The 14,969-nt window shown below is 33.2% G+C and overlaps 5 protein-coding genes across 8 annotated transcripts; 2 read left to right on the top strand and 3 right to left on the bottom strand.

Annotated features, from left to right (window-relative positions):
- Window positions 1-696: 696 nt before the first annotated feature.
- Window positions 697-3,586, bottom strand: LOC105694632 (peroxisomal biogenesis factor 19). 2 transcript variants are annotated; one of them, XM_012415498.2, is made up of 6 exons: window positions 3,391-3,586; window positions 2,824-3,009; window positions 2,619-2,770; window positions 2,011-2,265; window positions 1,608-1,869; window positions 697-1,285 (listed from the first exon to the last, which is right to left on the bottom strand). In XM_012415498.2, the coding sequence occupies exons 1-5, from the start codon at window positions 3,452-3,454 to the stop codon at window positions 1,642-1,644; spliced, it is 885 nt and encodes a 294-aa protein (XP_012270921.1). In that variant the 5' UTR covers window positions 3,455-3,586; the 3' UTR covers window positions 697-1,285; window positions 1,608-1,641. The 2 variants fall into 2 exon arrangements, with proteins under 2 accessions (XP_012270921.1, XP_012270920.1); XM_012415497.2 differs by lacking the exon at window positions 697-1,285 and having other exon boundaries at window positions 1,523-1,869; window positions 3,391-3,585.
- Window positions 3,587-4,100: 514 nt separating this feature from the next.
- Window positions 4,101-5,775, top strand: LOC105694463 (NADH dehydrogenase [ubiquinone] 1 beta subcomplex subunit 4). Its single transcript, XM_012415151.2, has 3 exons — window positions 4,101-4,327; window positions 4,871-5,014; window positions 5,082-5,775. The coding sequence occupies exons 1-3, from the start codon at window positions 4,190-4,192 to the stop codon at window positions 5,148-5,150; spliced, it is 351 nt and encodes a 116-aa protein (XP_012270574.1). The 5' UTR covers window positions 4,101-4,189; the 3' UTR covers window positions 5,151-5,775.
- On the bottom strand, window positions 5,401-6,646 carry LOC105694462 (trafficking protein particle complex subunit 5). Its single transcript, XM_012415149.1, has 3 exons — window positions 6,224-6,646; window positions 5,840-6,149; window positions 5,401-5,624 (listed from the first exon to the last, which is right to left on the bottom strand). The coding sequence occupies exons 1-3, from the start codon at window positions 6,388-6,390 to the stop codon at window positions 5,526-5,528; spliced, it is 576 nt and encodes a 191-aa protein (XP_012270572.1). The 5' UTR covers window positions 6,391-6,646; the 3' UTR covers window positions 5,401-5,525.
- Window positions 6,647-7,027: 381 nt separating this feature from the next.
- On the bottom strand, window positions 7,028-12,308 carry LOC105694631 (WD repeat-containing protein 6). Of its 2 annotated transcripts, XM_012415495.2 has the most exons (13): window positions 12,146-12,308; window positions 11,655-11,832; window positions 11,404-11,577; window positions 11,075-11,222; window positions 10,656-10,880; window positions 10,174-10,588; window positions 9,930-10,079; window positions 9,399-9,814; window positions 9,119-9,301; window positions 8,533-9,050; window positions 8,018-8,445; window positions 7,670-7,832; window positions 7,028-7,162 (listed from the first exon to the last, which is right to left on the bottom strand). In XM_012415495.2, the coding sequence occupies exons 1-13, from the start codon at window positions 12,210-12,212 to the stop codon at window positions 7,090-7,092; spliced, it is 3,138 nt and encodes a 1,045-aa protein (XP_012270918.1). In that variant the 5' UTR covers window positions 12,213-12,308; the 3' UTR covers window positions 7,028-7,089. The 2 variants fall into 2 exon arrangements, with proteins under 2 accessions (XP_012270918.1, XP_012270919.1); XM_012415496.2 differs by lacking the exon at window positions 12,146-12,308 and having other exon boundaries at window positions 11,660-11,721.
- Window positions 12,309-12,509: 201 nt separating this feature from the next.
- LOC105694548 (putative glutathione-specific gamma-glutamylcyclotransferase 2) lies at window positions 12,510-14,546 on the top strand. Of its 2 annotated transcripts, none has more exons than XM_023434951.1 (3): window positions 12,510-12,649; window positions 12,724-13,191; window positions 13,385-14,546. In XM_023434951.1, the coding sequence occupies exons 2-3, from the start codon at window positions 13,057-13,059 to the stop codon at window positions 13,943-13,945; spliced, it is 696 nt and encodes a 231-aa protein (XP_023290719.1). In that variant the 5' UTR covers window positions 12,510-12,649; window positions 12,724-13,056; the 3' UTR covers window positions 13,946-14,546. The 2 variants fall into 2 exon arrangements, with proteins under 2 accessions (XP_023290719.1, XP_012270758.1); XM_012415335.1 differs by having other exon boundaries at window positions 12,942-13,191.
- Window positions 14,547-14,969: the final 423 nt, after the last annotated feature.

Here is a 14,969-nt window from a genome sequence, read left to right on the forward strand (position 1 = left end):
TTCTACACGTATATTACAACGTATAATACGTCCCTAGTTTTCTACAAAGGGTCCAAACAAGGTACAAACAAAGGTACAAACAAGGAAAGCTACCGTATTATCAAGAATTTATGAAGAGGCTCATAATCAATATCTATTATAAGTTTCGCTAATGTACTTCATGTACTTTTCATTTAAATGTAATTATCAGGAATTATGTGGAGTTCTTATACAATGATCATAAATCGTACGGTCGAACGTCAAGATCTTCGATGACGGATTGGTGATGTTAAATTACTAGATAAAATATATATATATATATATATATTAGTGGCGCCCAATGATAAGCGACCTCTTCGCCTCGGAAGGCGTCGCTCGAGACGAGGTTATTTTTTCCCAAACTTCTTCGGAGTCTCGTGTCGCGGATTAGATTATCTCGCGAAGGAAAGGCATTGGCAATTATGTCTTTCTTTTATATCCGAGCGGCGTTTATATGCAAGTGGAACATTAACGTACCCGGAGAGATAATGGTAATTGGTCTTTCATCATCGCAGATATCATGATCGCTCCTCTTTTCGACAGGGTCTTGAATCGAAAGAGTATATACATCATAAAAATAATTTTGCAACCCTCCGAGAGAGAAGCTTCAGCCTGATTCCGAAAACAAAAAGCAGGAATTAACTAACGACAAGAAAGGATTCATTGTCTGTAGCTTATTTATTAAATCCTGCTTATAATGTCTCTAAAAAGAAGTCTCGTATTAATCGATATTTAAAGGTGTATTCTTGTCGATGGCTATGTACATGGTTAAATTCAAGGATTTCCTTGGACTCGGAGAGATTTGTGAGATGATAAAAGAATATTATAAGGAAGGGCTATTTAATGAGAAAATGGTGAGATGAACGCTTGCGATGAAATCGACTTTGATGTCCTGCTTACTGGGTGCAGATAATTTTGAAATGTTCTGGGAAAATTCGAAGATGTATAATATCAGTATGTCGAAGGAACGTTCTAGATATCCTTTAATTATCAATTTGTTACGTTGGATGCCAGTTATCTTATCAGCCCCATGGTACACGGTTGTATCGCAATTATAAGAGAAACCTGAAAAGTGCATTTTTCAAGCATTGAGCAATTACGCAAATCTGTTCGTAGATATCTGAAGTCTTGACACCGTCACAAGTTCGCATTTCCTGCGTGAACCCGTAAGTGATTGCGTACAAAAAAAAATGCCAATTTTGCATTTCTACGCAGAAAGGGTATCGGATGAGAAACTGACATCCGAGTACCAGGCAAGTACTGAAACCTGGACATAAAAGGGTGAAAAGTGCATCAGGCAGACATAACACCACTTACTGTTATGAAGATTGGCTCGTCAAATCACGGTGACATTTAATATCAGCCACGATAAATAAAACTTACTTCTAATAATGCGCGAATAAATAAATATATGTACCGGTTATACCACAAAACAAATAAACGAAAAATTAAACTCATTTTACAGTGACATATTTCAAACGATATCCATGAAAAACTCACCAAGTCCACTGACCTTTTTTACAATTTATTCAATCAGTGCTATACAAAGTATGAACGCGTGAGGATAATTATTCGCTAAAAAACATTACCTAGTTTACATCACCGCTACATTAGGCGTCTCGTTCACATGATAGAGCAACTTTGCTGGGGATCAGCTCCCAGTGGTAACGATGGAAGAATCGGATTTCCTTGGGGATCGAACTGAAGGAGAGGTGCTTGATCACCAAAGAAATCCTCCGGGGGTTGACCGCAATTGTGCATTTCTTGCATAAGTGTAAATTTCGTTTCGAACTGTTGTTTTTTCACCGCCTCGGAATCGTCCTCTTTCTCCTTCTCCAATTCTGCACAAATCTAATCATGCGATATAAAAGTATATTTTATCGTGTCCAACATATGTTCCATTAATGCGGTTTCTCAATTATCTTCCATTTCGGTAATAACATATTAACTGTTTAGACATTATTTTCATTAATAAATGTAATACCATCGTACCTTTAACAATAAGTCCAATTGTTTTTTGTATCTCTCCAAATCGGCAGGGGGTAACGTATCCTTTTTCTCCTCCAACCAACTTGGATATCTCTGCACGAGCTCTGATAAAGGTCGATGCAGAACATCTTTCGACAATAACGACTGCATTATTCCTTGCATAAACGGTAACACATCACCTGCACCATCATCTAACGAGATTTGTCCGAACATTGCACTTAGATCGGCCTCGCTTAGGTTGGGCCCTTTAGGTTGAGTCTAAAATGATGGAAAATAAAGTATACTTGGTAAAATGATAATAAATTTAAAATTAAAATATGAACATTCAATTGTATTGCAACTTATGCACAGTATAAAATTAAGGATCTTAGATAACTAGATAACATATCCTTTCAAGTGAATGGCCTCTCAAAAAAAAGAAATGAACACATTGAAACAATGAGAAAAATGTTGCCAGTAACAATATAAAAAAAAAATTATTCAGTTTCCGTTTCATAATCTGCATCGTCTGTTAAACAACTTCAACTATCGTTTGAAAAATGTTATCTTGGTAAATTAGAGCTTGTTTCTCCTTCAAGTACATCAGATGTATTAGTATTAAATAATTGCACCTGTGTATTTTCAGATACTGCTGCCAATTCTTTCAAAGCTTCAGCAATAGTAGATTCGGCATGTGAGCTTCCAATTTCATTTATATTTGATAAAGCACCAGTCACGGTTTTCACAGCTTTTTGAAATGGACATCCTTCCTCGGTGTTTACCCCTAATTTAAAAAACAAATAGCATAACATTATTTCAGTAATTCTAAGATCTTACCTGTAAACATGGGCTCGAAATATTTCATAACACGATCTTTCATTTCCTGTGTACACTCGTCTGTACAAACATCGTCGAATGATGGTATTCCTTCAAAAAATTCTGCCGCTGAAGCAAGGGATGTAGCTTGCTCATCCTTCATTTTTGCTTCTACCTTAGGTACTTTGTCAAAGTCTTGAAGAGCACCTAAAAAAAACTTTTAATTGCATTACTTCAATTTAATGTTTGCAGATACTAACTGAATTTCAAATGTCATATGTCAAGGCTGCGATAAATACAATATTTAACAGCAGTTTAGTCAACGTAAGGAAAGAATATTTTAAAACTCTTATGTAATCGCCGTTTTCAATACTTATAAAATATAATTTCTACTTATTATAAGGCAATTAATTTATATTCTGCAGTGATAATATACTGGTCTTCCTGAAAGTCATTGATAATTCTAAGATTACATCCTACATTCGAATAGCACAATATACGTTATTTGGGGTTATGTTTTCATTGACTAATTTCCAGTTTTATGTTAAAACCATTGCATGACGTTACTTCAATAGAAGTTCAACATACTGTCTAATAGATCATTCAATTCTGGATCTTCCAATTGTTCGGGTTTCTTTTCTTTATCAGTCATTTTCGGCTTTTCTGATTCAGCACTTTATAACAATCATGAAAACTATTACAAGCAGAAATGAGTTTGGAACCTAGAGTTTATACGAATGGAGAGGATGTAGGTTAGGGTAGGGGCCTCAGGAGAAAATTAGACAGAGAGGTCTCTTCTCACTTTATTACTGTCTCCACCGTCGGTATTTATCATGGAAGTATGAATATCAGATGGCACCGCCATCGCGAGTGCGCGAGCCCCCACCATAAATGAGTTTCGACGCCACTGAGGGGTAACAGGTAACAAGTACATACGTTAGCCGCTCACGTCCACCACCAAGGGGCAGCATGGGACAAATACTTACCGAAGTTTGTGCGACAAGGATGCAGAAACACCAAATCTATCTCTCTGGAAAAGCGAGCCGTGTATTCTTAACACTTAGCCGACCGAACGGAAAGATCTCCCTACTTTAAAGTGCAAACTCTCAAGTACTTTTAAGTAACCGGTTTGAATCAGAGATGGCGCTTTAACCTTCGTCCCATTGTTGAACGATGCCTCGGGTACCAGAAGCATCCACAGGAATAACGGCGCTCGTATCGCAAAAATTTGATTGCTGTGTCTCCTTGGGTCTAGCTACTCTCGCCTTTTCTTTGCTATATATTTCAATGGTTCCATAGGACGCACCGCGCGTTTGTGAAGCAGCCATTATACTCACATAGAAGTATCCCCCTCCAGATTCACGGCAAGTTGTAGCAAGTTGCAAAAATGAGTGGCCGTAATCAATTCGATTTAACCCCTGAAGAACGAAGTATTTTGGAGAGAAGGGCTCAAATACGGCAACTTAACCGGGAACAATATTTAAAACTGGTTCACAATCCACACAAAACAAGCGGTGGATACATGGCAAGTACTTTCTCTGTAATCTCGTTTATAGAAACTGTGGTTACTAATTACTCTATGTACAAAAGAGAAACATAATTTATTACATGCTAGAATATTAATTGCATCATAAAATAGTTGTGTAGTAAGAAAGTAAAATGTATCTTAATGCTTACAAAATTCCATATTAAGATATCTATAGTTTAACTTACCACATGATGTCCTATTATGTAATGTCAACTGCTTACAAAAAGTATCAGCAATCGTTGCTTCCTAATCTGTTGAAAATTATTGAAAACAAATAGGAAAGAAATTGCAATTTTCTGTATCTCTCATGATTACATCTATGGTTCTGTAAAAGATTCTTAATATAGTTAGCATTGTTTCTAAATCATGGTGTATGAATGTCAGACAGACTGCGAAGATCAATGTTGACAGAAATTTGATTAGTGATTGCTTATGCTCCATAGTAGTGAAATTAAATAATTGTTATATGGCATTTTCTGCATAACTGATAGTCTAATGTTCTGAAAACATAACCAATTGAAAAATGTTTTCCTTATATAGCTTGATGCTGGTATAGAACGTTTTATGGCACTGAATGCTAAAGCAGTTGAGTACTTTAAACCATCAATTAAAAGTGGTCTCATATCGTTCGCTGTGACTGTAGTGCCTGTGTTTGGATATGCATATCTCATCAAAAGCGAGCGAGTAAGTCTTTACTTGAGTTTTTCTAATACATATAAGTGGATATTAACGTTAATGTTCTTTTCAACAGAATCATAAAGAACATCTAATTCGGACTGGTCAACTTAGTTACAGGGATAGGACTGGCAAGCTTGTATAGATCAACAACATTTGATCACTTGTAGAAACAGTACTGATATTGAATAAAGAGAAAGAAATCTGTTACTACTTTTGAAATTTTGGAAAAATTTAGAACAAAGTTGCATATAGTTTGCACAATTCATTTCTATGAATTATTTTGATTTCTTCAATGTCTGTTTGTGAACTCAATTTCAAACCATTTTTCTAATTCGTTTTGATATATTCATAAGAACATTGAAACATAACAGTCGAAAATGAACTCACGTAGATTACATTTTTCTGCATCTTAATAATCTTATATTTAAATCCATTCGAAATACTTGCAGATAGTGTAGAACAAGTTATAAAGTTTAATTATACAAAGTAAATATATAATTTTCTAAAATACTTTTATTCATCGATCTTCAAGCTGTTTATCTCGAGCTACGACTGCATCATCAAATTTGACCATATATGTTGTCCCTTTATGCCAGTGTGCCGTCACTTTTGCAGGCTGCAAGAATCACAACCGATTACATGTCATCGTACATAATATTTCAATTTGCCACATCCAACTTAATATGTAGCAGTGATTATCTCATATTTTGAAACAAATTATTTTATAACCAATTAAACTAAGGAAATAAAGATTTTTAATTTTAAAATGTATTTAGTTTTAACTGAAAATTACCAACAAAATATACAATATAAAATATTAAATATACTTACAAAACCACAATCACAAAGGACAGCTTCTACAATTCCAGCAACAAACGATGCACAGTTCAAACTCCCTTTATCTTTTGGAACAGAAACAAATTTATTAACTAATGCTTCTTTCTCAATAATATAATAAGTACGTTCATCATCATTTGCATGCTCCAGCTTATCGGCTTCGCGTCCAAACAGTGATTTCCATAAAGTACTTTTGACAAACAATAATGCATTTAGCAATTTAATTTCGCGTTTCCCGCCTTTCTCTCGTATCACGAGAAGATCAGTGATCCTATGCCCAACTTCAGCACCCATTTCAGCAAGCCTGTCAAGGAAAATGATTACAAGATTGTTTCTTCCTGTATAAATAATGTAATAAGCACTTACAAAAATACTTACTTGGTTTGTAATTCTGGAACAGTATAAACTCGATTTTGACAGTACTGAACGAGCTCCGAAAATAAAAGTGCGTAACAGCTCAAACTAACCTCTGCTTTCCCTTTGCTTAATGACTTATCGAGGATACTCGTCCGAGGACGAACCGCGGATATTATGATAGCTGACATGTCGTGAAGATTGGATTTAAATTAAACCTGATACCAGTTAGTATGAATATAATCACGTTTCTTCAAGTTTACCTGTCACTTTGACAAGTATACGAACATGAAGTAGCGAACAGTAGCGAACGAAGCTCCCACTTTTATGTAAAAGCGACCCTAATTTCCTTATGAGGTTAGCCAAAAGTAACACTAGCGACTCTTACGGAAAAATCCAATACTTTTAAATTTATACAGTTAGTCCATTCAGAGATGAGTTGGGAGATTGCTGGAGATTGCTTACGGGCAGAGCCAACGCATCTCTAGGGCAGAGTCATGTGATCGATGCTGTGCTGCCCTCTGGTAACTATAAAATCGGTGTAAGGTAGCAGGTATAAATGTACTTAATGAAGACTGCTGTTAAATTAAAACCCGGTTCACAATTTTAGTTAACCGAAGTGTCACTGGTTTACACGTGGTTCAATCTGCTATAAACTAGTTAAACTTCGGTTAACTCGAGTCGTGGAACTAGGCCTAAGAGCCTGTGCTACGAAGCTAAATCTCGGTGGACACAAAAAGAAACTATAGAGAATCAGGATCTACTTCGAGTGGATGGAGTGGGTGGTTCAAAAATCCATATAAATGGATTTCATTAAGAGCCGAAATGTTACTTATTTGTCCTTATTTTTTATTTTAAGTTATTTAATTACATTACCCATGTTTCTAATATCAATTGTTTTGATCTTCATTGGTTATTAACTCAAAACCTTTTCCATAAACACAGATTAGCGCCTGGCCATGCCTATAATTTAAGTTTCATTTAATTATGTGGCAAATATTAGTTAAGAATTCATTTAGTTATCAGACTTAAAAAATACACTTGTAATTAATTTGTGATTTATAACACCCTATTTATAAAATTAACATATTTGTTTTGCTTCCGGAATGGAGCTACATGATATTCTGCTTAACAACCAACGTTTCACAAATATTCCAGATTGCATTGTCAGGGATTGCAGGTTCATACTGATGTCAATGTAGATACATCTGTTCTTGATATAAGAGAACTTCCCAAGAACAAAGGTACATTGACATCAGCGTTTCCAAGCTCTGATGATGCGAATTGGAATGTTTGCAAAACATCGGCTGTCAAGTAGCACTTCATGTGATTCCATCTCAAAAGCCAAAAAGTATGTAAGGAACATAGACCGTGGAAGCCTACAATCCTGATAAAATTAAGTTTAAACTTAAAACGTTAATAAACTATTTACATGCTGCTTAGATAATGAAAGTCAAAAGGTATACTCACATTGCGTGGCAAAGTGACATTCCCTGTACATCTGACACTGAAGTAATAATTGTTTTTACACAGGATACATATAAACATTCATTGTCATACGTGTAATTGTACATTGCTATTAACCGACCCAACCCAACACTGAAAAATGTGTTGCTTCCATAAAATTGTACACCTGAAACAAGTTATCCAATAAATACCTACAAACAAGCAATTGCGTGTTATTGATAATATCGTGTTTGATAAGACCCACAAATTTTCAAAATATAATATGATTCATAGTGTTACTAACATTGAGATGTAATAATGCAACAGCATTCTCACTATCATCACTCTGACTTTATAAAACATGTATATTACCTGTAATTTGGGTTGAATGAATTGAATTAGAATTCCACTTTGCTATGGTTTGAATGGAAGGCATTTCATTATCCGATATATTTAAAGTAAAATAACTCAGATTAAGTAAATTGTCATCTCCACCAGTGGCTAAAATGTATTGATTCTGTCGTGTTGTATGCAGGTCAAAACTATTAATACCAGATTGATGCAAATGCAAGTTAGCAAATGGACAAATTTGCTCATCGGTCACTTGACTTTTACATTCGGAAATGCTTATCGCCATTGCTGTAAAATCCCACAAGTTTACCACTCCATCAGTTGCCATTGATAACATAATTAACTTCTCATTGTGCATGAAAGAATGTGTTTTCAAAATGCAGCGCTCATGATATGGCACGGATGTTATTAAATTCAGACAGTTCTTTACTATATGATATGAAAAAATCCTGAAATAAATTAATAATTTTAATCAATTGTTAAATAAATGCCTCTAAACGAATGTTTTATATGAAAACTATAAAGTTACTTATTACCTAAGATATCCATCGGAACAGCCAATAAATAACATTACATTGTCTCGATTTTGAGCATGTTGATGAATGTTTATATGCATAAAACGAGTTTCAGGATCTATGTTATAAGATTTCTTGGGATCTTTCCATGTTCTTCTCCTATGTTTATCTTCTCCAAGTAGCATATAACTTTTGAGTTCGGTACAATGTATGTCGTCTTCAGGCACAAAATTGTCATTAATATATAAAATAATTTCCCACACTTTAAGTTGTGCTCTTCCACCTCCAGAAACAATTAAATATTTTTTATGTACGTAATTTTCTTCTAACTTAAGGACAGCTATAGATTTAACATTTGATATGTGTCCTTCTAGAATATTTAATGTTCTTAATTTAAATTCACTACTGAGTGATTTTAAATTGGAAATGGAGCTAAGTCGCAATGTACAGTCTTCTCCTCCAGAAATGAAAATATTTTCACCAAATGATGTAGACGATAGGAGTTTCATGATGTGTATTTCTTTCTCATGAAAACCATTCTGAAATAGAAAAGTTATTAATATCATAAATTAACGACTTAGAACTATACATAAATAAATCAACATACTATTATCGGTGGCAATGATAGCGAATGTAAGTTATTATTGACCAGATGAACTTGCTTATCTCGTATGTACATAAAATTAAGAAAATCAGTATTGAGGGTGCAATCCCATGAACGATGCCCTCCTCCGCAAGGAATTCTTACTAAACATCGACGAAAAACTGTGCTGTACACAATAAAATCAATCTGCGAAGATGTTATTGTTATACTTCTATGGTGAAATAAAAAGGACCAGTAACATCAATTAATATATTAGAATAGATATAGATCACTTTGTAGTTACCTCTTTGAAACCCAATACATACAAATCGTTATTAGTCTTAATGATACTGCATCCCCAGTCCATAGGTAGTTTTATTGCATGTAAACTGTGAAGTGGTTTATCATAATCATTATCTTGGATTTTGTAAAATCTTAGAGTACCGTCACGACCCGTTGATAATAATTTTGTACCGATTACAGTACATGATTGAACTCCAAGTCTTCCATGAATTTTGTTTAAAGATTGTAGAGGCTCTTTCAAGCTAGTGTTCTTGTCTATACCAGACCCCTCGACTTTTACACAATCGTCCAGTTTAAAAACGTGAATACTTCCCATTCTATCCCCGCATATTAATAAATTTAAATGCATAACAGCAGTAGTTACCCAGCGTTCACGACTAAAGGGTAAAAGGTGTTTAGAATTAATGCATAATGTATCTATAACAAAGGATGTATTATTAGATATTGAAGAAAAAACCTGACATCATACCCTATACCTCATTATTTATTAAAAAGTATCAATATGAATATACTAATGTGAAGAAGTACATACCGTTTTTTATAGTTACTGTTTTGAGGTAACCATTGGTTCCACATAATAATAATGTGCTACTACTTAGCCATTGTACAGAAAATATTTGGCATTCCATTATGTTTGTTTCTATACATTTCTGCAATCGTACTTCATTTGCAACATCTGTTACTGTCATGATAAACGTTTAAGTTAATATGGCTGTGGAACATAATAATTTATGTTTTTCATATAAATATAAGTTTTGACTATTTGAACTGAATACCTTCATATATCACAACTTGTCCATATCGGGATGCTAATGCAATCATCATACGACATGGTGACACTTGCATGATGCAATAATTAGAAAATATTTGCAAATCAATAGATTCTTGTAAAACATTACTGTTTTTACTATAATGTAATAATTTTCCATCTGTTGTTAGAATAACTGTAACGTCCTTATTTAGAAAAAACACATATTTTGGTAACCAATTTACAGACTCCTGTGGTATACAGCATGTATCACAACTTTGGCTCTGTTTAAAAGACCATGCGTGTACTGCTCCATTTGCACCTCCAGAAATAATTACATTTTCACGTTTTGAAATGACAATACTCCAAATAGCAGCTCCATTATGTGCGTGTATTTTTTTTAGTAATTTTCCATCAATCCTCCATATGCATAATAAAGAATCCTAAAAATATATTTCTTTAATTTCGAAGATATCTATGTACCTTATATAATCTTATATTGTTTAATACCTCTCCAATACTGAAGATATTATTATCACTTATCACAGTTCTCCATACTCTAGCTACATGTCCAAACATAGTAGTTATTAGATTAATCTTTGCCGTTTTCCAGTCAATATGATCTTTTACAGAATTGGATGTGTTTACAGCTTTCCATAATCTAATTGTTCTATCATCAGATGTGGAACATATAAGTCGCTTCTTCTCGTCATAAATCACAGAGAATATAACACCCTGTTATGTTCAAAAAAATTGATTGCAATTAGTGTCGTAAATAAATATCATATTCATGTAAATTCCTTATCAAGTAAATCACACATTCCTTGCATAAAATACATTTCATTCTTCTATAGAGTATTTGCTACATGTTATATTCTATATAATATAGCATTCATAATCACCAATTAGAAAATATGAAAAACACTGACTTTGTGCCCTATTAAGCGATGCAAAATGGATGCATCTTTCTTGCTCGACATTGAGTTGTCTAACTGCCACACTAATATCTCTTGAAATACAGTACCACTAAAAATAATTAAATTCTTTAAGTAATCATCAAAAATAGAGCCACCATATCTTTTCCTGACGTTAAGGTAATACTCTTGACTTCTTTTTAACTGTACTCAAAATGTATTTATCTCCAAATTCTACCAAGTTTCTTGATATACTTTTGTATTGATAACAAACATCCAATATTCTAGTCATTGTAAAATATCTTTAAAAAATAATAATTTATATCTTTTACACAAAAGGATACAGGATACACTTCTCTTTACAGGAAATATGTTTCTGTTCTCCTGTATTCACATTATGTATACATACATAATTGTGGGCAAATAAAATTACTATTTGCTTTTCATCTATTTGCTGTAACCATTTTACTGCTATTATCCAGTCATCAAAATGAAAAGTCTTCTGTGGTTGTTTAACCCTTAAAGTTAAATGTATAAAAAATAATATTAATCCAAGTTTGATTTTTCTTTCATGTAATGTTTTGAATTAACATACTTTACATGATCTTCCTTAATGTCGCAGTGTATTACACATATACTTCGTCCTCCGAATACAATAATTTCATCATCCGATCCCTTGATAATGCCATGTATTTTTTCAGGCGATAGAACATTTAACTTTGCTGTTATTTTATGAGTGGTTTTGTGAAATACATGGAGTATGCATCCAATACCTGTAAATTAATATAAACGGAATTCTCATACAATAAATATTTATTAAATTTACTATTATATTCATTTTAACACCTATTATATTAACTCATTAAAAGCGTTTCATATTTCGTTGACTAAATTTAAAAATCTCGAACTGCATATTTTTCATATTCAAGTATATATGTATTCTTAAAATTCAAATTTGACAATTGCTATACACTCTTTTTACCATCTTATGTCTTATAACTTCACTGCAATAAAACAAATTAACAAATCTCTATATATATAATATTCACGTACTTCTGACATATATAATCTTAATTTTTAACTAACCTATAAGAACATACTCGTCGACACATAACAAAGCAAGAACATCCGTACTTAAAATCTTCGACAACATTTTCTTTAATTAATATACAGTGATTATATATCAATCGCGAAATCAGTTAACGCATTTTTTTATATGCAACAATTTGAAACATGTCAACATGCCTCTCTCTACGAGGACGCCATATTGAGTTACATATAAAATCAGGTGGAACACTTGGCACGTCATTCACCCTGACCAATAGAAAAGCGACTCCTTTTATATTCTCCAAAAGAAATAAGCATTCCATTGGACATTCAAGCATTTCCTGTAGAATCTTAACAAATGAAAATCCAGCAAAACAGGCAGTGCTACCTGGACATCTATCGAACACGTGACGATAAAATAGTAGTGGTAAAAGATACCGTCTTGCATAAAGATAATCAGCTTTCAAGGACCATAAACTGTATTCCAGTTTATACAAAACTTAAAAAATTAAAATGGCTCTTATATCTCGTCGACATATATCAGTAAGTGTGCAAGAAAATTGCATTTATGCACACAAACATATTTAGTGACGTTTTTTAACCTTATCACGTAACAGATAACATCGACGACAAAATGTTTGTGATCATCATGGGTGGTCATAACCTTGCAAAGTGCACCTGACGTAGTACACGTGGAAGTGACATTTGACTTGTAGTATAACATGAGAATCCACATCAACGTATTATTCCAATCAAACGATGTGCAAAGTTGTTAGTTGACAAATTAAGGACTGATGGTTCTAAAATTTACTAACACCAGAACTATTGTTTTTAGGAACAGTACTAGGAAATAAATCATTATTAATACCATCAAAGCCGTTGGCAGGTTCATCGAAGTACATGGTTTTGTTTAATGATTTTACGAATAAGTAACCATTAAATTGTTCAAAATGTGGGTCTTTGGTTATGGCTCGCTCATATGGAAAGCTGACTTTCCATATGAGAAAAAGTTGGTTGGACATATCAAAGGATATGTGAGGAGATTTTATCAAAAAAGCACCGATCACAGAGGGGTACCCGGCAAGGTAGGTATTGCATAACGAGATACGTTAAGGTGGAATAAATGTCCCTTTACTTCTTGTCATTCTTGCCTTAATCTTTTTCTATATTACTTTTATATTATTTGATGTTAATAATCTTTCTTTTTTTAGTATATCGTAGAAAGTAGCATAGTTTCGACCATATTTCCTAGTATATTTATAGTCTTTAATCTTTTAGCCAGGTCGTGTTGCAACATTGCTTTCATCAGCAAATCCAACCGACGAGGTATGGGGACATGCCTATAAAATAGCATCCGAAAACATAGAAAATGTTGTTAATCATTTAGATTTTCGAGAGAAAGGTGGATATAAACGGAAGTCAGTCCTTTTTTATCCCTGCAATACTCCACAGCCTAGCAATGCAAATAATCTAAGTGACGTCCCTGCAAATAGTCTTTCAAACACAGATTCCGTAACTCCAATGATGCCTACACCGTCGGAAGAAATTCCATTCCATCTTACCATTTATATAGGTGGGGAAGACAATCCTCACTTTGCAGGAGAGGAAGATGTAGAAACAATAGCTAGACATGTTATTGAAGCAAGGGGAATTAGTGGATCCAATATTGAATATGTCTGTAAACTTGCTGCTGCTATGCGGACTATAGCTCCAGGTGTTAACGATGAACACTTATTTGCACTTGAAGCAGCTGTTCGTAAGTTAGAAAGTGAAAAAAATAAAATGGGAAACGAAGATTTAACATTAAATCAACATATATACAATCACGAAAGTGGTTGAATTAAAAGAAGATTAACTAATGAAATTCTATTATAATGCGTTTTTAATTTAATTTTAAAATCTAAGTGGACAATTTAATATGAATGAAAGTGTTATAGCATTGACAATGTATAAAATGTTATATTATTAAAGATTCTTTCCAACGTAACACTTTGCAGTCCACTGATGGTAGAGTTGTCATGCGAATTTTGACATTCCAATCCGTTAATGACACAGAGCCATCACAGACGAAAAACCTTAATTTTATGATGAATATAAATCAAAACCTAATATGTATAGGAGCTTTTACACTGAAACTCATTTTCAACTAAAAAAAAGTTTGGCTAAACATGCATCATAGGATCAGTTTGCTTGAACCAGACAACGCTATAGAGTACTTCATATTGTGGACTGCGAAGTGTTAAAGGATTAAGAATATAATTGATTTACAAAAGAACAGTGCTTAACTTTAACAATGACATAATTCGGATGTTTTACCGACACTAACTAAATTTTATAAAGTTTAAATTATTGATCTTAATATCAGTGTTTATTTGGGTTCACAGCTTATATACATTAATGTCTTTTAGCGAATAAATAAAGATTTGTTTTTAAGAAAATATATCTACGTATAGTTTTTCCCACAAATATACATTTGAATGGCATGCTAGAGATTCCATAAAAAATGACTGATAAATATGAAAAAATTATTTAAGGCTCAGCAATCTTTTTTCAGAAATTTAGTAATAAATATTTAATAACACTGCTGTAGTAATTCCAAGTGACCTATACTATTGTAAAAATATTTTATTAAACAATTTAAATACGTTTTATTTCTACAGAAACTACAATGCAACTTTGTGAAATATCTGTTATAAGGATAAGATGTCTTTCATATCTCATTGCTAACATAAAAAAGTAAAAAGACTACAGTATAAAAATAATTTTTTAGCCAAAACATTATAACAGCAACTACCATTTTCATTATTTAAAATTGCAGAGAGAAAGTACCGACAAAAAAGACTCCAAAAATACGGTACATCGA

Source organism: Orussus abietinus, unplaced genomic scaffold (assembly GCF_000612105.2).
Source record: "Orussus abietinus isolate OABI.00-Male unplaced genomic scaffold, Oabi_2.0 scaffold20, whole genome shotgun sequence".
Classification (NCBI taxonomy): Eukaryota; Metazoa; Arthropoda; class Insecta; order Hymenoptera; family Orussidae; genus Orussus; species Orussus abietinus.